General features: G+C 34.9%; 1 protein-coding gene across 1 annotated transcript in view; it reads left to right on the top strand.

The window, feature by feature from the left end:
• TSG101 (tumor susceptibility gene 101) overlaps nt 1-23680 on the top strand; it is a 106078-nt gene extending 82398 nt beyond the window's left edge. The window contains exons 9-12 of the mRNA XM_090386854.1: nt 1046-1138; nt 7699-7832; nt 10960-11062; nt 22518-23680. Coding sequence (XP_090242980.1) covers nt 1046-1138; nt 7699-7832; nt 10960-11062; nt 22518-22601 — 414 coding nt within the window. The 3' untranslated portion in view covers nt 22602-23680. The remainder of the gene's footprint in view (nt 1-1045; nt 1139-7698; nt 7833-10959; nt 11063-22517) is intronic.
• Nucleotides 23681-24101: the final 421 nt, after the last annotated feature.

The raw sequence follows: 24101 nt of genomic DNA, 5'->3' as shown, positions 1-24101 counted from the left end.
TGAGATCCTTCCCCCTGTTCAGATTACGAACCTAAGGGGGTTATAAATTCAAATTAAGAAAAGACACATGTAGAATAGATGTGCAGAAATTTGCCTTTAGCCAGCGGGTGTTTAATTGTTCCAGTGGCTGGAACAAATTTCCATCTGTTGTTGTGCAAGTTGATAGGTTGAATAAATTTAAGGAGGAACTGGACAGGCATTTGGAGGGAATGGTGTGTTTTTTTTTGTTTTTTTTGGCTGATGCTGCATAAGCTCATACACTTGCTTTCTTGTATCACATGCCACTACTACTACATCCAGCCTGTAAACTTTTTGTCATATCTTTTGCATAAGTAAACATGCCATAATTAGAAAAAAACAATAGATAGAGGATTCAAATACTCATCTCATAAACAATGGAAAATGAGACAATGTGCATGCTACACAGTGCATGATAGTAGGTGATAAAAGTGAGATAGATGGATTGACAGACATTAAAGAATTATATATAAATTTGTTAGCTTTCCTAGTGTCATTATGTAAAATGAATAGTCACAGAATGAAAAAATTATAATTTACCAAATTTCAGTTTGTATGTTCAACTAATTCTTCCATGAAAATCTTTTCTTAAAGAGCTTTGTGCAAATTAAGTTTTATTAGTCATAGCAGTGCTTATTAATATTAGGAATTAACATTAATTTGTATTAATAATAGCAAGAAAGCAAGCTTATCAGCATCAGTCAAAAAATATATACATGTATATAAATAATAAAGAAAACGAAATTTCCCATTTCACTTATCCATCCCCCTCCAATAGTTTGTCAATTTCTTCCTTGAATATACAAACTATCCACTTCCACAACAATGATGGAAGCTTGTTAGAGGAATCAACCACCCATGTGGAAGTTTTTGCCTTCAGCCAACATCTATTCTGCAACCATCTTTCCTCAGTTTGAATTTGTTCCTTTGTGCATAGCCTGAGCAATTGACAGTATTAATGATAATTTATTGTTTGTTAAAATTTGTCTGTTTTTTGATTGATAACTATATGAAAAAACTATTTTAGGCAGAAATGGATGTACTGAAGAAAACACAAGATGATTTAAACAAAGGAAAAGTAAAATTACAGCAGATAATTGCCAAGCTGCAGAATGAACAGGTATTTTTAAATATTCTTTGAAATTTTAAAGGTTTTGATTCTGACTTATGACACCATTATTAATTTGTAGGCAGAAGTGTAATAGATTTCAGGGCATAACTTTTTCATGCTTTCAACCATTTTGCCCACTGAGTTACAACCAGAAATTTGAAAACTGATAATTACCAAATAAGCAGGTGGCAGAAATACAAAATATCTACGGACATGTTTCCCTTTTACTGATTTATGTTCTGTGAAAATTTTGTTATTGTATGTGAAGTCATCTCATATTTCCCATGAGAAATTGGATGCTCTTTGATATAATACGAAATTATCATACTGTGGGGCAAAAAAAAATTGGGATTTGTTTAGATGACTGCAGAAAGATATTCAATTCATTGTTATGATTATTGCACAAGAAAATTATATTTACAAACTTTGTTTCAGAATTTTCCTGTATCTAGATAACTGGAAATTCAACTAAATTTCAAAATTACTAAGATGGCAATTAATAGAATTAAAAAGCTTAAACATAACATATCAGTTGTCGGTGAAGCATTCTATAGAGTTTGGAGATTTCGTTAGCAATATTGAATACTGCAGGAATGACCCTGGAGTTCCTGGGTGAAATTTTTGACAACAGGGTGGTTTCTAACTGCTACTCTTAGGTGTATGATAAAGGACTGACATGACCTCCAGTGTCACCTGATTTAACCCATGTGATTTTTATCTCTGGGATTATCATAAAGACTTTCTGAAGAATCCACAAGCCATTCCTGGGCTGAAGACTGTGATTGAAGATGACATTTTTTTTCTATATTGGAGGAAACGTTGGAGCATGTTCTTTGAAGCTTGATGGTAACACATTATTGATAAGCGTGGAGGGCACATTGAATATGTGGCATGGATTTCCTAACACTGCTAAATATAGTTCAAATGTTAATTTCTGTTTCTAAGTAATATTTTTTATTCTTCAGATGAATAAAAATCACCCTACACAACTCAGCAACATTTTTGTGGAAATAGTTTTTGATTTAAAAAAAAAAGGACAGTTAATGAAACTGCAACAGATGTCAATCAGAAGTAATTGTGATAGAACGAAATTTTTTTGCCTGATACCTTGAAATATCTATAGCCACCATACAAATTTTGGTTTCGATCTGAAAATTAATTTTTTTTTCTTTGCAGCACTGAATGAAGTATAAATCAGTAAATGTGTCAATGGATAAGGTGGAATACAGATGAGTGATTCAGTTCCTTTTCTACAAGGAAACCCACCCAAAACATGAATCCATGAAGAAATGGTTGCTGTTTATGGAGAAGACTGTCCAGGTTACAGTACATTGGTATGAACAATTCAAACATAGGAGAACCTCACTGTGTGATGAAGAAATCCCAGGAATGCCCAGCAACTACTGTAACAGAAGAGTACTGCAAAAATTGAAACATTAATCCTGGAAGATTGCCAAATTAGCATCAGAGAACTAGCTGCAAAGCTCCAAATTAGTGTAGGATCTGTGGAGAACATCATCCATTAACAGTTGCAAATGAATAAAGTGTCTCCTAGATGGATTCTCAGACTTCTGACCCCTTACCTGAAGAAAGAAAGGGCACAGTGTGCACATGAAATGCTGTTGATGTGCCAGGAAAAGCAAGAGGAGTTTTTCCATGGCTAGTCACAATGGACGATCCATCACTATGAACCCACAACTAAACAAATGGAAGCATGCATCACCATTCCCCAAAAAAGGCAAAGATGCAACCAAATGCTAGCAAGGTAATGCTATCAATTTTCTGTGATCAGCATGGTGTGATACTAACAGATTACTTTCAAAACGGCTGTACTGTGTTGTCAAAGTATTATTCCAACCTCCTCATAAAGCTGTGTGTTGCTATAAAAGAAAAAAGATGGGGGAAAGCTATTAAAAGGTTTGTGCCTGCACCACAATAATGCCCTGGCACATTCCTCCTATGCTGCAGTGAGCTGTATCTGTAAATGTGGGCTTGAAATATTGCTGCATCTTTCTTATTCCCATTACCTTACACCCTCAGATTTCTTCCTCCTTCCTACCCTGAAGTTCTTTCTTCATGGAAAAATACTTTGCTGCTGACGATGAGATGATTTCTGCTGATTCGTCGTTTCAAGGACAGTCAGAGGACTTCTACAAAACTGGCCTACATCAGTGTATTGAGAGGTGGCAAAAATGTTTTATTTTGTTTAGTGACGATGTTGAAAAGGTGTAATATGTGATGTTTGTTTCAACCTTCTATTACAATTACTTCTGGATTAATATAAATCTCTTTGAACCTCCTCATTAACATGTAAATTACTCATGGGCATGAAAAATAACTTTTGAGGCATTGCAAAGGGTATCAAAAAATAGTGCTATAGCTAATAAACTGTACTATACCAGGGCTATAAAAGATTAATTTTTATAATTTTTTCTGCAGTTATTATTTTTTTCCTAAGAATTACAGTAAACTTTTTCCCATAAGTTTACAATGTTTTATATTTAGTTACCCATCTTAGAAAAAGTATTACAAAAAAGATAAAATTAATATTTCATGTAGTATAATATCAAAAAAAAATAATATATATATATAATTCTAATTAAATCCAAATGCATCTAAAATTAGGCCGCAGAAATAAGAGTAAAAATAAGTGAAAATAAAAAAAGGACAGTATAGCAGACAGCAGTGGTAGCAAAAATGCAAAAACCACAACATGTTGCTTGTATATAACTGTAATATTATGTTACAATAAAAAGAAATGGAAGTATGCCAGTAGCGTGGCAAACCAGTAGAGCGAAGAATTTAACATGCAAAAGTAAGGTTAGAGTAATGTTGGGGAAGTATTATTTAGAAAATAGTCCTAATTAAATGAAAATTTAGTGCCCCCCCCCCCCCCCTTGTTGATAGGCACCAGTTTCCGAAACACGTGAAATATCACATATGTAAATTTTGGCAGGTTACATTTACACGTGTGATATTTCACATGTTTCAGAAACTGGTGCCTGTCATAAGGAGGCACCGTTAAATTTGCATTTAATTTGTACTCTATTTTCTAAATTAGTTATGTGATATTTCACGTGTTTCGGAAACTGGTGCCTATCAATAAGGGGGGGGGAGTCCCGCTAAATTTTTATTTAATTAGGACTCTATTTTCTAAATAATGTTTCCCCAACATTACACTAACCTTATTTTTGCATGTTAAATTCTTCGCTCTACTGGTTTGCCACGCTACTGGCATACTTCCATTTCTTTTTATTGTAACATAATATTACAGTTATATATATTTATTATTATTTTTTTTATTTTGCTATAAGTTTTCAATAAAACATTGAACTTTTAAATTTTATTTCGGATAGGTTTGCAATTTTAAAAAATGACACATTTATTTATTTAAGCTGGAAGGTAGGAATAAATTATTAACTGAAAATACCTCGGCTGCTGGCTGAATGAAAACTTAGACCCCGATGATCAGATTAATATCAGAATTCAGATCGCGGGATCCGGATTCATGAAATATAAATCGCTGGTTTCAGAAAAAACTTTGCACTGGCAATATGCATGAAGTTTGTAAGGTGCTATGTGTGGCCACTACTTCTATATGGAGTTGAAACTTGGACACTCAGGGCTTCAGTGGTGAAGAGAGTGGAGTCCTTAGAGATGTGGATGTATAGAAGAATGCTGAGGATCCCTTGGATGAAGTGGATGACTAATGAACAAGTGTTACAAATTATAGGACATAATCAGTAAATAATGAACATCATGAAAAGAAGGAAGGTGCTTGGGACACATCATGAGAGGAAGGAAATAAGAGTTGTTGCGGGTGATCCTGGAGGGGAAGAGGGGGAGTTGGCCGATGGAAAACCTCATGGATGGATAACATCAAGAGATGGGCAGAACTGGGATTCAAAGAACTTGTCAGGCTGGCTGAAGATAGAAAAGAATTCAAAAAAGTGATTGCCAACCTCTGAACTCAGAGATGGCACTGGAAGAAAAAGAACTACTAAAAATTGAACAGCTAGATATATATACTTCGAGTTAAATCAGCTACAGACACTAAAGGAGAAAATTATTTAAAATTTTTATATATAACAAATATACCATCAATTATAAATGCAATACATTAATGGCACGGTGTGTTTATACATGTCATATCCCATTCAGGCACTTGCTTATGAGTAAATGAGATGGTGGAGGATGGGGGAAGTAAAAAAAAAAGTAAAGTGCAGCCATTATCAACCCACTGCAGGATGGAAGCCTCCTCAACAATTCATGCTGAAGGAAATGGACCATGATCTGCCACGCTGGTCCAGTGCGGGTTGGCAGATCGACCGTATTCAGAAGTCAGGGGCTTGAACCCTGGTCTACTCAAAGAGCGTGTGCTACTGCACTCCCGCTCCTGCCCACTCGGCTACGGAGGCCGTCAATGGGGGAAGTACTAAATGCAATGTGTAGTACTAACTACAAACTTAACCAAGACCATCTGAAATCAACTATCATATTTTTTTTTTTTTTTTATGAAAACCCCAAACAACAGAGGTACATTAGACTTGAACATTGTTGACATTAGACTTGAACTTCTGTAGACTGTAATTTTCAGGAAATACATATGAAGGAAGGTTGTTCCAGAAAATGGCAGTTGATTGAATAAATGAGGAAGATGAAAAGTTGGTTCTGTGAGTTTGAAGTTGGACAGTAAATGGATGTTGGCTGGTGGCAGCATGTGTTCGGACTGTTTTGGAAGAGAGCGAGAATTATAGAAGCCAATTCAGAAGAACAGTGCCCATGGAAGTATCTGTAGAAGAGGCATGCAGCAGAAACTATGTCTATGAGACAGCGTGTGGAGAGACTGTTAGAGAAGAGTCGTTAATTAACCTAACTTCCCTCTTCTGAATGGAATCTTGAAGCCTGAGAGAGGTTTTGGGGGCACTGCCCCAGATGTGGGAACAGTATTCCATGGTAGGGCGGATTTGCGATTTGTACAGCGTGAACAACTGTTTGGAAGAAAAGTAATGCCGCCGAGAGTGAAAGAGAAAAGGTTTTTTTAGATGCAGAGAAAACAATATTTGTAATGTGCTTGTGCCAAGAGAGATTAGAAATCAGGGTAATCCCCAAAAGAGATATCATTTTGCCTAGAAATCGGAGTGTCACTAAAGATAAGCATAGGAGCAGAAGAATCCTTTTTGCGAGATATAAGACAAGACTGAGTTTTAGAAGGATTGAAATCAACTAAGTTGTCTTTGCCCCACTGGAGAATTATCTGGAGATCGACATTTAAGGAATTGGTAGCAGATATTTGAGAAGTTGAAGCTGATTGAGCAAGGCAAGGTTTCTCAAAATGGAAAGTGGAATGCAATGTGCTATCATCGGCAAAACTATGGATAGGATTTCCAGTCAATGGAAGAAGGTCATTAATATACAAGAGGAAAAGAGTGAGGGAAAGAACTGAATCTTGGGGGACACCAGCATTAGTGGAGAAGTTAGAAGACAGAGAGCCATCTACCATCACCCTCAGTGAGCGATCAGAGAGAAAACTGGATAACCAATTACAAAAAACAATTGGCAAACCATAAGATGGAAACTTGTTTAGAAGGCCTTTATGCCAAACACGATCGAAAGCCTTTGAGATATCAAGAGCAACTGCTTGTGTTTCACCAAACTTTTCCATTGAATTTGTTCATAAATGGGTAACATAAGCCAGAATATCACCAGTGCATCGACACTGACGGAATCCATACTGGCAATCATTTAATGGCTTTCAAAGATAAAATATGTATCCAGAGTGGACCAACTGCAGGGTATGTAGCACAAAGAAATAAATGTAAATTTTAATGTATTACACTTAATAATTGTATTTTAATCAAGCAATTACACCATTATATGCAGTGAAAGGAAATCAGTGAAAACAGTGCTGATATGGGGCAACACCCTTTGAGATACAACACAATATCCAAGTGTGCTGCAACACCCACTTTTGGAAAACACTGCATTTTAGCATTAAGAGAAAGGATGGCATTTCCAGTTTTAAAATATTATTTACATTATTCAAGAATAATAATGTTTCAATTTATAAGAGGCTACAACTGAGCTGGTGATAGATTTAAGAGCTCACTTGAGGGTTAAATATGCAAAATGCAGTTTCATAGAATGTATAGCACACAATTTTTCGAATGCAACTTTTTAATAATAAAATTAGATCCAATTAAAATCTACTATGCATTTATTTTTACTTCATCTCATCTGCACAGTCCACGATAAATAAAAAATGTCATATAAACTAAATTGCAATATCTTGCTGACAATGATTAAATTTTAAATTTAATCAGTTTACTGGAGAAACAAATACTTAAATATTTCAAACTACTATATTTAAGAGTTAAATTCTTCTTAATTCAGAGCATTTTAAATTGAACTTTCCAGCAGTTTAAGAATATTTGTTTTATGAAACTTGTTTTATTATAACTTAACAGCTGTTCCAAAAGTTTCTTAAAATATGCAACTATTAAATAAAGTTAAAATTCTCAAAGAATGAATGTATCTGTTACATGACATGTTTATTTGATTCTTTGCAGATGGAACTGGAGAAAAATGTTCATATTTTACAAGACAAAAATGAAGAAATGAAAAATTTACTTACAAAAATGGAAAACCAGGAAGACCTAATTATTGATGATGCTGTAATTACAACAGCACCTATATATAAACAGTAAGTATATCTACATAATGAAGTCTACCTATAAACTGTACCCCATTAAATAAGTTCTCTAAAAAACATTTATTAAATAAGTTATGATTGTGCTCTGACTGTAGGGATGTGAATCCACACTTGATATGCTGAAAATCATTATATTAAGATGGAAGCTTGTTTAGATGAACTTTATGGCAAACATGATCAAAAGCCTTAGAATCATTAAGAGCAACTGACTGTTGAGTGTCACCAAACTTTTCCATTGAATTTGTCTATAGATGGGTAACAAAAGCCAGTATTATCACCAATGGATCTACAGTTAATGAATCCATTTGCAGTTATTGATCAGATGGAAGGTTTTGAGACAGCTTTTAAGTTGGCAGTTGATGGATATCTCTATTAGTTTGGGGAAAAAAAAGGTACGTGTAATGGGATGATAATTGGTGGGAAGAATTTGTCACCCTTTTTTTAGGAACTTTCCAGATATAAGCAAATTTCCAAGCAGAAGGGATTTTTACACTACATTATTCCACTGGAATAAGGTAGTGTAAAAAAGATGACACAGAACAGGAGTAAGTTCAGGAGCATAGGTTTTTAGCACAAGTAGAGAAATACCATCAGGATCTGGAGCTTTCTTTGCATCAAGATTTGCTCAAAATTCGTTTAACATCCTTTTAATGGATGACCACAGGGGCTATTGAGTGGAGTGTACTGAGAATGGGTGGGGGTAGTTTACCAAGATCATCAATACAAGAGGTAGAGGAAAAGTAGGATGCTATTAAAAAAGTCTGTTTTATCTTTAGCTGAGGAGGCAATAGATCTTCAAAAGAGCTTCATAAAGATTTATGGTAACACTATTTGTACTACTTAAAAATATGTACATTGGCCTGGCAACTGTGGTTATCACCACCACCAAACCTTACAGAGCCCTGCTTTCCCTGATCCTATGAATAGAATGTAATTCATGAAAGGATGCCTAAATATTGGTTTATTTATGGTATTAAAATACTAAAAATAAGGAATATTTTTAATTAATGTGATAGGAATTTTGCAAGTTATTTTCATCTAGAATCATCCTATGAAGCTGTAGTCCAGTCCTGCATGAACAGTATATTACCATAATTCAGTTTATTTACACTTTTCAGTTTAATTGCTGTTCTGCAGTAAACTAGCAAAGTAAAGTTCTTTTACATTAAGAACTTCTATTTTATTTTTGCTTTATTATTTAAAAATATCACTATTATAGTGAAGATTTATTTGTCTCAGTTAATGTCCATAACTTAGAGATTTCAGGAAATTTTTCCAAAAAATGATATATTTGGTAGCAAAATAACTTTAGTGATGACTAAAGTGGGAAAAAAACTTCATGTTTTGTTTTAATGCCCTATTGAAAATGAAAGTGCTGTGCATGTGCCATTTTTGATGTGTAGTTCCTTTTTTAGTGTGGTGTAAATTGGTTTAAACATTTTTTTTTAAAAACCAAATCATGTGGCCCCCTGAATTTCATTGTATTATCTGTTTTAGTTCTTAGCCCAAAAAAGGCTTGGATGTGTCTGGTCTACCGATACCAGCATTTCTGTATTTCCTCTGAATTTGGAAGAGTATTCTTCTATCTACCTTTCTCAACAATTTTCTCTAAATGATTATGCTGAATTTTCTCTTTTAATTCAATTTACTACAGATTAAAACACAGTTAACCTCTTGTATTTTTAGTAAATTGTGTTTAATTTGTGTTTTGTGTGTGCTTTTCCACAAGCACTTTTGTGGTAAATCAGACACCAAAGACAAGTATGTGAGATTAAATAAGGAGATCTCACACACTTGAATAACATAAACGAGCTCTAAATTTTGGACTGTAAATAGTTATTACTTTCATAATACACTGAGTGGCCATTTTATTAATTTTATAAATTTTAAATAAAGATTTAAAAATTTTAAATAATTAAAAATAAATTTTAAATATTACATTCCTAATAGAAAGTAGGTCACCTTTCAGTCTGGATTTGTCACGGCATGTACTCAGTGAGGTGTCAAACATATCACAGGGATACTGGTCCATCTTACTTCATCTACATCTCGCAGTTGTTGCAGATTTCTACTTCAGAAAGCTTGTTCCACCTCATTCCATAGGTGCTCAGTTTGATTATGAGGATTACTGGAGAAGCCACCACAATTAGCTTAATTAGCTCTTATGTTTCTGGAACCAGTTCTGTACCATTCTGGCCTTGTGGTATGGTGCATTATCCTGTGGGAAGAACCCATTCATAGACAAATATACTGCAGCCATGAAAGGATGTGCCTGTTTGGAAACAATTTCCAGATAAACTGTGCCAACCAAAATGTTGTTCCACTGGTATCAAGAAACCTAGTGTGCACCATGAAAACACTCCCCACATCATTACACTGCCACCAACAGCCTGCACCACTGACATCTGACAGGATGGGTTCATGGGCACTTGCCATTTCTGGCAAGTGCCCATGAACATTTCCAGAATTTCCTCCCATCAGCATAAAACAGCAGGAGCCATGATTTGTCAGCTCAGGCAACATTTTACAATGTTGGTGTTCCTCAGTTCACTCTAACTATATCTTGTTGTTTTTTGCTGATCTGACAGGAGTGGAATCATTTCTAATGCCTCTTTAGTTATCACTGTAGCACTAAGTTATTATTTGACTGATTGTTGCCTTTCTGTTACTCCTTTCACAAACTTTGTCAGCCTCTGCTGTTGGTCTCATGTTTCGTTATTGGATCAATCTTGATATGCCTGCAACATGGTCATATATGTAACCCTCAGCAGAGTTGCAATTTCTGAGAGTCACTGAAATCCTTCATTTTGCCCATTCTCACACTTAATTGTGCACATTCAGCATTTCTGTGTAATTGCCCACCTGCTTCCTATCATGTGGTAGAAGGATGATACCATTACTGAAGGAGTGTTCCATTTCACGAAAGTGGTAGGTGTATCTAATAAAGTGGGTCACTCGTAACTTGTTTATAGCATAATACATATACAACTTTTGTTGTTCTTGTCCTCCAAGACCTTTTGTTATTTTAACATTGCACTATATTATTACTTTTAAAAATGTCTTTGACTAGATATTCCCCAATATAAAGTACTGGAAAATAATGAAAACATACTTTCAGGTTACTCAATGCATTTGCAGAAGAGAATGCCACTGAAGATGCCATTTATTATTTAGGGGAAGCACTCAGGAAAGGAATTATAGATTTAGATGTCTTTCTTAAAGTAAGGCCCCTGAGTATTATTTATTTATTTATTTTTCCTACTTTTATATGAAGTTTTATAAAATTTTATATAACGTTTTATAAAATTTTTTTTTTTTAGTGGTGAGATTTGCTGTTGAATAATAATTTTATTAAGTTATTTTTTTCATTATTACCTTTTCACTTCTCAGTGTTGCTTGGATTACAGTAATGGCTATCTGCTTAACTAATTGTGCAAATATACTGTATCTTACTAGAACAAAATTATTTCTTGTATATTTTGCCTCACAGATGCAATTAATTGTAACATTATACATTGCAAAACACCATTTGGTTCTGTAACTGTCCCTGAATATAAAATGGAATAGCAGCAGCCTCAAAATCTTGACATTGTGACAGAGAGAGATCATTCATGAAAATTAAGAAATGAAGAGTAAGTAATCCAATTTTCATTGTCCATGAACCTTTGTAAGCCCTCACCACCACCACTGGAAATACAACTTTATAAATCAGAGTAGACAAGCAGACCTTTCATCACATGTAAGACCATGAGACATATTAGATGCAAATGCCTTACGAGCATTTTGTTATGAAATGTATGTTTAGGCAATATGAGGAGACCTTACTTGACTTTGCTTTGCAGTTGTGTGCCATTCAAGAATTACATTTAAACCTTATTTAACCTCTCTGCTATTCAGTTTGTTGTTTCTTCTAACACTAATCTTTGCCACATTCAGTTTGTTAATATTGGAAATCCAAAATGAGAAATCATTTAGGATTTCCAGTATTAACAAATATATTCTAGTACAGTGAACCTTCCCTCCTTATTTAAAGTTTCTCTGGAGTACAAGGTTTTCACATGTTAAATAAGTAAACACTAAATGACTGTACTTTTAAAATATTTTTAAGCACTCTTTTATAAAGAACAAATTAGGATATAAATGTTATCCTTTCCTTGTTTTTGATATAAATGCATTATTGTAAGCGAAGTTCCCACAAAAGTAAAATTTCTGATCACCAAATCTACACATACAGTGCAGCAGGCATCCTTATCCAGATTCCCATAACCCTCAATTTTTCTGATTTGTCCTTATATCCTCGTACACATCTTAAGAGTATTTATTGATCTTATCAGAGTTGTATTTGTTATTTAATAATTATTCTTAACAGAATTTATAAAGATAATAATACTGCCTTCCATATTAACTTAGTTGAATAATATGGAAAGCAAATTTCAATAGCCTGGACATGATGTGGAAATTTTTTTTTTTTCCTTTTTTGCCTTGTGGAGCATTTAGATTAATTTGTTACCTTCTATTATCTTCTGTTATCTGTGATTATTTTGTGTCTGTGTATAAAGTGATAATAGAAAAAAAAAAAAAAAGTTAAAGAAAGTGAGAGAGAGAGAAGATAACTAATAAAATATGCATAATAAGAAATATATAATTACAAAATTGATAAAATAATGTTGCCACACAACTTACAAAACTGGCCTCTTGTCAGGTGCCAACAGCCAGGATTACAAACAAAATAGCAAAATGTCTTGTATTTTGCAAGTAAAATACATGACAAAATACATTGATACATTAGTGTAATATGGCCTACGTGTCAATTTATCTTGACTTGACAAGAGGCTGGTTTTTTATAAGTTGTGTAGCAACATCTTTATTTTATCAATTTTGTACAGTCAGTTCTGCTATAATGTGGTACATGTGTTCCTAAAAATCTCTGCGTTATGGTATTTCGTGCACTAAAAACAACAGGGCTTATGGGAAAAATAGGGATAGGTGCAGAGCACTCAAAAAAAAAAGTTCAGTCTGGTAAGTAAAACACTAAAAAAAAGTTATAAACCCAATAAAATATCAGGTTTAAATATCTTAAATTTCTAATAAATAAATAAATATTGCAGTAAATGTAGCATTTTGCCTTGACAAGATATAAAGATTGTTTAATTGATATTTCTGTTCACTGACATTTTCTTTTCTTTTTTTTTTTTTATTGTAAAATTTAAAACAGTAAAAAAGATACGCAATCAATAACAACAAACACGGGACGCACAAATTGCACAAGTGAGAAGTTTACAAAGCTTAAAAAATAGGAATGAAGAGAAGATTCTTAAATTTTATTTATGTTTTTTATATGATTGAAGATTTCATGGAAGGGGAAATACATTTCACCATAATAATGTAAAAATCCACATAATTCCAGCTATTGGTATTATCGCAAATGCAGTAAGATTAAGTTTACTAACCATTTATAATTAGATTGCACTAACTGAAATGCCCAATAAACTGATAACTGCAAATTGTTTTATGGTAGGGACCTCAAGAAATGTGATCCTCTGCTCATGCTGTCACACCTCATGAAATTTCTGTTCAAACAGAAAAATATGAGCTCCTGAAAACATGAGTCGGCCTACAATATATTGTGAATACAGTGAATGACAACAGTGTGTCTCTGACCAGTACAACTACAGTAAATGGGAAATATAGCTCTCACATGTCTGACATTTTTTAAGCTTCATAAACTTTTATGTATTGCTGTGCAGGTCACTACGTTCAGCTTGGCACCTGGTTTTGCATTACCTAGTGCTACTTGCAGACGAAATCACACATGAGCAACGCAAAAATCATGTTTCACTTGCATTGTTCCCTGATATATCAGTCGTGTCAGAGCAAATTTGTGTTGCAAAAATCCGTATTATAGCAGAACTGACTGTAATTATATATTTCTTATCGTGCACATTTTATTAGTTAACTTCTCTCTCTGTCTCCAACTTTTTTGTTATTGTTTTATTGTCCATGCTCTGCTTAGGTTTTGCATTTACTGTCTTTGGCTGCACTGGACTATTTACCCATTTTTCTACCTTATTTCCACTTTCTTGCTATGTCATATTTGAGATTTTTCTGATTTTTAGATAAAAAATTGCACTTTAGCTGTAGTTAGCGTGATTTCACGCTGTAGTGAAATCACACTAACTATGCCATGGCCAGTTTCAGGAGAAGGACTGGGACTTCCCCTCCCCTTGAGTTATTTTGGGTTTTTTTTAAGTATGTTCAATGTGCAAATTGACCTGTAAACACATACCCATATGGACATAATACATTAGTGTAATATGTCCTAAGATGCTGATGTGCTGTAAAACTAATAACAGTAACATGCATTTAGCCAGGTTTGGGTATTCTGTTATATAGAGGCTGCCTAAGTTAGAAATGTAGTTGACAAGATGGCATCTGTCCTTATAAACCTGTGATATGTTATTGTAAATAATATTTAGCTTTTAATATATACATTATTTTTATTATTTATTGTAGTAAACATTTTTAACACAGTAATATTCAGTTTTACTTGAGTCTCGGCAAATCATAGAAAATATTTGATGCATACTTTATCTAGTTGCAGAAGTTTCTTTCAGTATTCTTGGTTTCAAGGCCAGTATTTACTTTTAGATGGACCATTACATGCAAAATGTCTGATTCCTGTGTTGAAGTTCTTGTGGATGAAGCAACATATAAGGGTTGAGTTGCACATTACTATACAGCAAATGTACTTTATCCCAGTGTGGATAAAGACCATAATTTTGGTATTCTCTTATTTTAAGTGCACACATTTTGCGCACACTTGGCACAATGGCATAGGTTACAGATAGTGTCCATACTATACTTTCAGATATTATTGGCAACAATATTTTTCAAGTTTTTCACAGTGGGTGCTATCGCTTTCAAGAGTTGGAATATATGTATGATGTTTGGCACAGTCCTTCAGTGAATTTGCAAGTATGCAATTGTTTCGAAGAGAAGGTGCACCAATACAGTACACTGTATCAGTATGGTAATGTGTAAAGTGATCCAAATGTTCTCTCTCTCTCTCTCTCTCTCTCTTGCACTAGGGGGGAAGAGTATCTGCATGAGTTTGGTTCTTGTCACTAGCTGACGTTTGAGAAATACTTCCTGGTATGTAGATTAGCCTCCAGATTTAGGATGGAAAATCCATCTTTTTGACTCAATTTAATCCTTTTTTTTTTTAACTTGAAAATATAGCAAAACCGTTAAAATTTCTGAATTTTTTCCACCATTGTGTTAATGAATACAACCAATACATTGATGATAAACACCTCAGAATAGTTTGCCATAATAATTTAGTTAGGCATTAAGAAAGCAAACTTTATTCTATAGGTTTTCATTTTTAATGCAATGCGCATAAGGCCCACAGATGATCTTCTAGTTTTCTGCCTCAGGCAGGTTCAGGGCTCCACTGATGCCATGCTTCTCTGTCTTGTGCTTTTAAGTCCTGCATAATTTCCTCTTCCCATCCAATCTATCATTCCAATTCTCCTTCTCCCAACAGCTCGCTTCCCACACGTCTTTCCCTCAATCACTTTCCTCAACATGCTTTGTCTTCTCAATACATATCCTATAAAGTTCTTTTGTCTTCTTAGTTCTTTTACTAACATTCTCTTCACCTACTTTCCTCAACACTTCCGCATTACTCACCCTCCACCTATTTCACCCTTTCCACTCTTCTCCACGCCCACATCTCGAATGCTTCCTCTCTCAATTTAGAAAGCAATGAAAATTAATAAAAACTTGAAAGTTTACTAAAAACTAATATGATTAAATACAGTAAATCCTTGCTAATCTGGAATAATATCTGCACCAATTTCTTCCTCTGTCAGAAGCTGAAATCCAGGATCTCCTTCCAGTTCAAACCAATCTTGGATATTTTCTTGCATTATTTCAGTCTCTCCAGCTGCCCTCAACACAGTCTGAAAGTTCTCTGGCTCTAAAATTGCCTTTTTAGTGTCCCTCCATGCACTGGCGCCTCCGTAGTCAGGTGGGAAGGAGCAGCAGTGCGTAGCACACGCTTCTTGATTAGACCGGAGTTCGAGCCCGTCACCACCAAATACGGAGGATGCGGAAAGGTCAGGGAATGACCACCGCATATCCCGGAGCAATATGGCCTTAGTTGCTAATGCTCCTAAAAACCAAATAACAAACAAACAAACAAACAACCTCCATGCACTGGCCCAGTTGAAGATTTGACTTAATAGCAGACTTGATATTGTATGATTTGATATTTTCCAGCATTCTTCTTCCTCTTGTGTTATCTTCATCCATTCTGTCTTCCAGCACTACCTTCACCTCATCAAGGAACTTGCAGTTGTAGAGCCTTTAGGCCATAATGATGCATTGGTCCATGGGCTGCATTAAGGCAGCAAAGCCAAGCACTTCATTTTACCATCCTATTTTCAATATCTGGATGTATGGGGTGGAGGGGCATTGCCAAGGATTAGAGGTGCTTTAATCTGAAAATTTCAACACTTCTTTCTGGTACCTCTTGACTTCAGGTACGAAGTGGTTATGGAACAAATTCTTTGTAATTTCTTGTGTGAACCCAGCATTTTGCAAGTTGTAGTAACCAACAGGCAATATGCACATAGTTTTTTAATGCCCTTGGATTCTTAGCATTGCCGACAACAACAGACTTTAGTCGATGAGTTCCATCTGCATTGGCACAATGAAGTGCTGAAAACTTCTCCTTGCTCTTTTACCGCCCTAGTGTTGGCCACTCAAAAGAAAACGGGACTGTTTTGGCATGGTAGACCATCTACCCTTTGAGAATAACAAAGACTTGATTCTATTATTATTTCATTTAATTTTTTTCTAAATAGCTTAACACCTTCAACATCGCCACTTAGGGCTTCACCACAAATTTTTCTATTAGTGATATTGTGCCTTTGTCTAAATCACCACAGCCGTCCTGAATTGCAAGTACAATTGTGTAATTTCAGATGCTTTGCAAACTTTTTTTTGTGCTGCCGTTAGCTCAACACCATATATGCCACTTGATTGTTACTGTGAATACCACTTAAATACAGCTTCTTCCAGCAACACTTGTTTTGGGGTTTTAATGTCTGTCTATATGATACACTGCTTTTATCACTCTCCACGTCAAATTTTGAATTTTAAATGCCTTTAAGATTTTTTTTTTTTTTTCCAGGAACATCATTTTCAAGTTGGTTCTATCACTTTGAACTTATTAATGATAGTTAAAAGTATTGTGCTTTCTTTTTATTCCACTTTTCAATTCTTTAGAATCCATAATTATATAAAATATGTTAACTTATGCACATATATACATATAAAGAAGTGCGCAAATGAAGTGATATAAGCAATAACATCCATCTGACTCAGAGTCAACAATGATCCTGAACAACATGCAAGACAATGTTCTCTCTCTCTCTCTCTCTCTCTCTCTCTCTCTCTCTTCTCTTTCTGTGCAGTCAGAGTGACCCATCTGCCTTTAAGCTGCAAGAATGAAATGTAACATTTCAGGCTCTGTAATTTTATAATCATAGTGTACTGTCACACTTCCGTAATGCATTTATTTTCTTCCTAGATTTTAATAATCGTTGAATTATAACATTTAATGTTTCTGCTGCAGTTAATACAAAAGAAAATAGCAGTAATTTGTGATTTATGTATTTAATAAACTAATAATAACAAAAAAAAAAAAAAAAAGCAAAAAGCAGTGACTTTTTGTTCAGACCAAGAACATTTCACTTTAGCACATAGCAACAAACATAATATTAAAAATCTTTATTGCATTGCAGTAATACAACCCTTCATGGCCAATAGCCAGGGATTTTACATCGAAAACTGAAATAAGACTAGAGGGTCATATTGAGATCCAGTCTCTAAGCTTCTGATGTAATTTGTCAAAAATATTACATAAATCACACAGAGATGAATTAGATTACTATAAAGAATAAAGTTAGGATAAAATTGCGCCTCCGTAGCCAGGTGGGAAGGAGCAGCAGTGCCTAGCACACGCTTCTTGATTAGACCGGGGTTCGAGCCCGTCACCACCAAATACGGAGGATGCGGAAAGGTCAGGGAATGACCACCGCATATCCTGGAGCAATATGGCCATAGTTGCTAATGCTCCTAAAAACCAAATAACAAACAAACAAACAATAGGATAAAATTATAGGAAATTTAGAAAAAAGGTAACTGTGATGACACTTTCCAGCTGGACTTCGGGTTTAATCACAGTAATGTGTTCCTTCTGTCCTACAATGTTATGCTTGAAATTACCTCTTTTCTATACTTTATGTTATCCACTGCTTCAATTACAATATATGGTGTGTGGATAGCCTGTGTGTATGACAAAAAAAAATAATAAAATAAAATTTGCTAGATTTATGTCGGTCCAATTTGAATGAAATATTGATAGGCTTAACAAATTGTTCTAAAACAGCCAAATAATTTAATGAAAATTTGTCCACCAGGAGTCAAGTTATTACATGCAGACAGATGTACAGACACACAGGCATGGTGAAGACAGTAGGGACATTTATGCATATATGCTAACTTGTCAAAAAAGTGTCTGTAAGAAGTGTGGTCATCCATTAATTCAGTAAGCATTTAGCACACTTCCAAAGATCAAGTAGTTGTCTGCAACTTAACTGTTCAGCTATTGATATGTTTAATAATTACTTACAATTTTATTAATGAAATTGTTTACATCTATATATCAGCATTATAAACTGATATACCAATACAGTCTGTCCCCGACATATATAAGAAATACATTCCAGGACTTCTTACGTAACTCAAAAATGACTAATAAAATATTGCTACTATATCCCTGATATGCCAAAATTTTAAAAGCCACATCCTCAGAAGAATGAAGAAAAATAGTTATATACTATAACAATTAAAAACTTTATCTAGAGACAGTGATGAAGTAGTACCACTGTCACTTATTCCCTTAGGCAGCACCATGATAATGGTCAAAATGAAATTTTCTGTAAAGAACTTCACAAGAGATGCTGTTACACCTTATGACACACACTATGTGAATGAAGCGTGCACCACACAATGATAGTTTGACCTGAAGTCGTTGAAAATGGTAAGACTGTGAATTTCAACTTCACCACAATAACGTGATGTGTAACAAATATTATATACAAAGTGCAAACAAAAGCTTCCACTTCGCTCTCAAACAAAACTTAACTGACTCTACAATCCAGAAAGAAAGGAAGGAAGGAAAAGATGTAGAGACAAAGGGCTAGAGCGTAATTCTCCAAAGAAATAACTGGTGGGACACAGTCTACGTGGCTTAAATGTTGTGGGGGTTTCTCTGAAGTGCTATGATGTAGTTCACCTGTCTCAAAAACCTGTCAAATATTCTCTGAAGAATTTTTAAAGCAGAAAATGAAATGTTAACTCTAGTTATTTACCTATATTCTAGCTATGCCGCAAGTTATTATCCAACATAGTTTATATGGGAACGAAAATAAAAACTTATTGTTCCTTCATTCGACTTCACTCTTAATTATACAGAAAGTATCTTTACGATTTTACCAAAAAAACTACATAAGTCCTAAATCAGGCTTACGTAAGTCAGGAATTAACTGTAGTTGAAAATCACTCTTCTGGAATATATAAGCAACTTTATCCTTCCTTATCTATGAGTAATGCTGTCCTATTATGCAAGTATATCTGATATATATATTAGCATTAGTAAAGGCATGTGATGCAAGAAAGCAAGCTTATACATCATCAGCCAAAGAAGGGAGAAAACTTCCCATTTCACCCATCCATTCACTCCAAATGTTTGTCTAGTTCTGCCTTGAATTTAATTAAGCTGTCAACTTCTACAATGGCAGATGGAAGTTTGTTCCAGCAATCAACCACCCGCTGGCTAAGGCCAGATTTCTGCACATCTATTTTACAATTATCTTTCCTCAATTTGAATTTATGTTCTCTCGGGTGAGTAATCAGAGCAAGAGGAAGAATCCCATCAGCATTGAGCTTGCTCAAACCATTCAAGGCCTTGTACAACTAAAAATTGGATCACCATGCAGGTGCCTAGTCTCCAGAAACTGCAATTTGCAGAGCTTAAGCCTTTCTTGGTAAGAGCAACCCTTCTTTCCCCTCACCAATCTTGTTGCCTCTGTATTTGTTCCAGCAGTTCTACATCTTTCCTAAAATGAGGCCTCCAGACCTGTATACAATACTCAAGGTGTGGCCTGGCCATTGCCTCATATAAGGGGACAATCACCTCCTTATCCCTGCTAGAAAAATTCTTGTATATCATTGACAAGACACCATGAGCTACTCTTCCAGCCAGTCTGCACTGCTCAGAAAACTTCATATCTGACTGCACAGTTACCCCCAGGTCCTTTTCATTCTCCACTACCCACATATCAACTGGGTGGTAGTGTAGTACCACCCAGTTGATATGTTACTCTGGGGTTACTGCTATCCAATTGCAGTACTTTATATTTGTCAACGTTAAATCTCAGTTGTCACCTCTCAGCCCATCTGCTCAACTTTTCCGGATCCTGTTGCAGTAGCGTACTATCATTAACAACCCTGCCAATCTTTGTATCATCTGCAAACTTAGATATACCCTGATATACCTTCATCAGTATCATTGATTGATAAGTGCAGAAAACAACGAGCCCGACACCGAACCTGGGGGACTCCACTAATAACATTAGTCTATGAAGAGCAATGTCCATTGATTACCACTCCATCTTCCACTAAACTATCCTTTTATCCATTGTAGCAACTTGCCCTTAATGCCATACTGCTCCAATTTGTACAGTAGTCTTCCATGTGCCACAGTAACAAAAGGTTTCCTGAAATCCAAGTATATGATATCAAAACTATTTTTTGCATCCAGTTCCCCTGTAACCACATCATAGTATCCAATCAAATTGGCGAGACAAGACTTCCATTAACATGCCCATGCTGTGTCTGAACTATTACTGCAGTTGTTCATTGTACAGTCTTGTCTAGGTGATTCTGTAGTTACTCGTGTCACCCTTTGATCCCCCTTTGTGAACTGGGGACACATATGTGCATCTCCAGTCCAAGGGGACTTCCTTTGCTGCTTCCTTTAATATAAATTTATAGATCCCATCCACCCCAGGAGCCTTTCTTATGTTCAATTTCTCCTCCACTTTGCTCTCAGTTATTACAAAATCATTTAGCTCCTTTGTAGAGTTTGATAAACTTCTGGCACTCACCTCCCTGAATAACTCCTCATGTGTGAATGTAGATGCAAAATACTCATTCAGTTTGTCAGTTACCTCAGCAGGTGCATCAACAATCGAACCATCAATGTCAAGTGGACCAATCTGATTTAACCACTTCCTTCTAGAGTTTACATAAATAAAGAAGTCTTTACTGTTTTTCTTTGCATCATTTGCCAAAGATTTCTCATAATCTGCCTTTGCTTGCCTAACGTCCTTTGTGACTTGATTACAGATTATCTTATATCTACCATAAGCATCTGTGTCTCTTGATAACTTATATGAATCCCGTGCGTTTTTCCTTCTCTGCATAGTCTCATTAGGTCATCTGACATCCATTTAGTCCTAAACCTTGAATAGTATTTCTTAATTGGTATGAAAAGCTTAGTAGCTTCAAAGATTAATTCCTTGAATGATTCCAGTTTAAAATTTGCTGTTGGTAGCATCATCAGTTGTCCCACTGTATAGAATTTAAAAAATCCCTGTGACCACTCCAGTCACCTTTACCAAAGCAAAAACCTTTCCCTTTACCCCTGATAGTAGTTACATCTTTAAGTAAATCCCACATCAGTATATTGTGATCACTGCCACCTAGTGGTTCCTTTATCTGCAGATTTTTAATGCATGAAGAATCACTGTTGTAGAAAACAATCACCCAATAAATCCATAAGTGTTGCTAGCATGTTAGTGACCACCCCATAAGTTCCAGTCTGTATCTGGGAAGTTAAAATCCCTTCCCCCCCCCCATTATAAGACAATCTGATTTACTGGCCGGCCCCTTAACGGCGCCTCCGTAGCCAGGTGGGAAGGAGCAGCAGTGCGTAGCACACGCTTCTTGATTAGACCGGGGTTCGAGCCCGTCACCACCAAATACGGAGGATGCGGAAAGGTCAGGGAATGACTACCGCGTATCCCGGAGCAATATGGCCTTAGTTGCTAATGCTCCTAAAAATCAAATAACAACAACTGGCCGGCCCACTCTATTTCCCTGTACTTATCATTCTTTTTGTTCCCACTCTGTACTTGTTCGTTGTACTTATCAGAGTCATTAGACACAGTGCTGTAGGTGTAAAATTAGCAGAAAGTATACTCTATGAATGTTACAAAAAGCAAAGAGTATACTGTGCATATCGGGCTTATTAATTGAATTCCAGAGGGGGGGGTGTGTGTGTGTGTGTGTGTGTGTGTGTGTGTGTGTGTGTGTGTGTGTGTGTGTGTGTGTCCTCCACTACAATACTACTTCTGTATGTATGTAAATTTCACCTTATTACAGAATAAAATTAATGAATAATTATGAATACAAATGGTACCCTAGTACAAGAAATTTTAGAGGTCTTTGCAATCGGTTATTTTTAAGTTATTTCTTTGATATTATTGGTTGCATGCTTGAATAAATTTGATAACTAAATTATATATTTCTTTATTTCAGCATGTTCGACAGCTTTCAAGGAAACAGTTCTTATTAAGGGCACTCATGCAAAAGTGTAGACAGAAGGCTGGGCTTTCTTACTGATTTGTAAAAATTTCTTTTGTGATGAATGGGAATGTCCTCAGATGACAAACAAAACAAAAAAAAAGGCTGAAAGTTTGTCATTTTGTATATATGAATAATATGGACTAGCAAAGTATTTTCTTCCTGTTCCTGAACCTTGTGACACCAAATACTGGTGCCTCCTTTGTTGTAAATTAAGCCAAATACACAGTAGATCAGGTATGACATGGACTCCTGTGTATGCTACTGCCAAAATTTTGGCAAAGCATTTTTAACCCTTACATTCTGTAATCCCCTTCCCTACAATGCCTCCCAAGATTGTTGCAGGCTTCTAAATAATTTTTATTTTTAAATTAGATACATAGTTAAATTTCACTATAGAAAATTAAATTTTCAGAGATCAGATTTTGGGTGCATGGAAGACAGAATAAACAAATTATATAATTTAAAGCTCCCATTAAATTTTATCAATATTCTATGTTGGAATTTAGTGAAAAGTCTGGTTATTATCTAATTTAATAAATACAAAAAAATAAAATAATAATTTGGTAAATATGACAGTATTAATGGTTTTCGAAAGTGCAAACTATCATACTGCCATTGTTGGAGGGGCTGGTTTGGTATGGTTGTTAAAGAGCCTGTGGGCTGTTTTTCAATATGGTAGGGGGAAGCAGAATTTATAGTTTTGCAACTGTTGAGACATGTGTTAATTTTAAAATTCATCTTTAATGGATTATGTTGTGTATAAGATGGTGTTAAATCTCAAATTAAATTGCAAAGGATTGTTGGACATTTGATAATGTTCATCTTAAGAATATTCAAGTAACTTATTCTGCAAACTTTATTCCACCACCTTATTCTGCAAAGTTACAGACCTAGGCTTTACATTTCAGGATCTTTGCTAATCCCATGATTGCATGCAACACACACAAAGGAGCTCATACCATAAGTGATGACTGCCTCAAGTTTTACTTGCAGCCTTACAATGTAATGTTAAATCAGAAATAAAAGATAACTGTTGCACCTTATGTAACAATGGTTATTCTAACTGCATTAAAAACAATGTGGAGTCAGCTGGAAAGAAAAGAATCTAAAAATTCAGTGGCAAACATCTGTATCATATATTAATATTTATGTGCTCAGTGAAAAGATTAATTATTAAAGATTAAAGAAAATTAAATAATTTAATGAAATTTAAAGCTGAATAGTTAGAGGAGAATGAGCCATTTACCAAATGACTGGTTCAGTGTTGTAATGTGTATATTAATGAAATGGATAAGAAATTAAGGATGCAAGTAGAACAGTACTTGGAAGAAGTTTATTTGAAAGTTTGCTAAGGACGAAATTATGTCAAATCGAAAAATATTTTTGACAAATATCAAAAACATACCAAATTATTTTAACAGAACCATTATTTATCATACGTTCTGCTTCACTTCGCTAACACAGTAGTAGTAATTCCTACTTTATTTTAATTAAATAGCAAATTTAAAATAATGATAAATAAAACAAAATATGTAC

Source organism: Mastigoproctus giganteus, chromosome 12, assembly GCF_048544385.1.
Source record: "Mastigoproctus giganteus isolate SK-2022 chromosome 12, ASM4854438v1, whole genome shotgun sequence".
Taxonomy (NCBI): domain Eukaryota; kingdom Metazoa; phylum Arthropoda; class Arachnida; order Uropygi; family Thelyphonidae; genus Mastigoproctus; species Mastigoproctus giganteus.
Note: the sequence above shows the minus strand (reverse complement) of the source record. Positions and strands in the feature narration are given on the sequence as shown.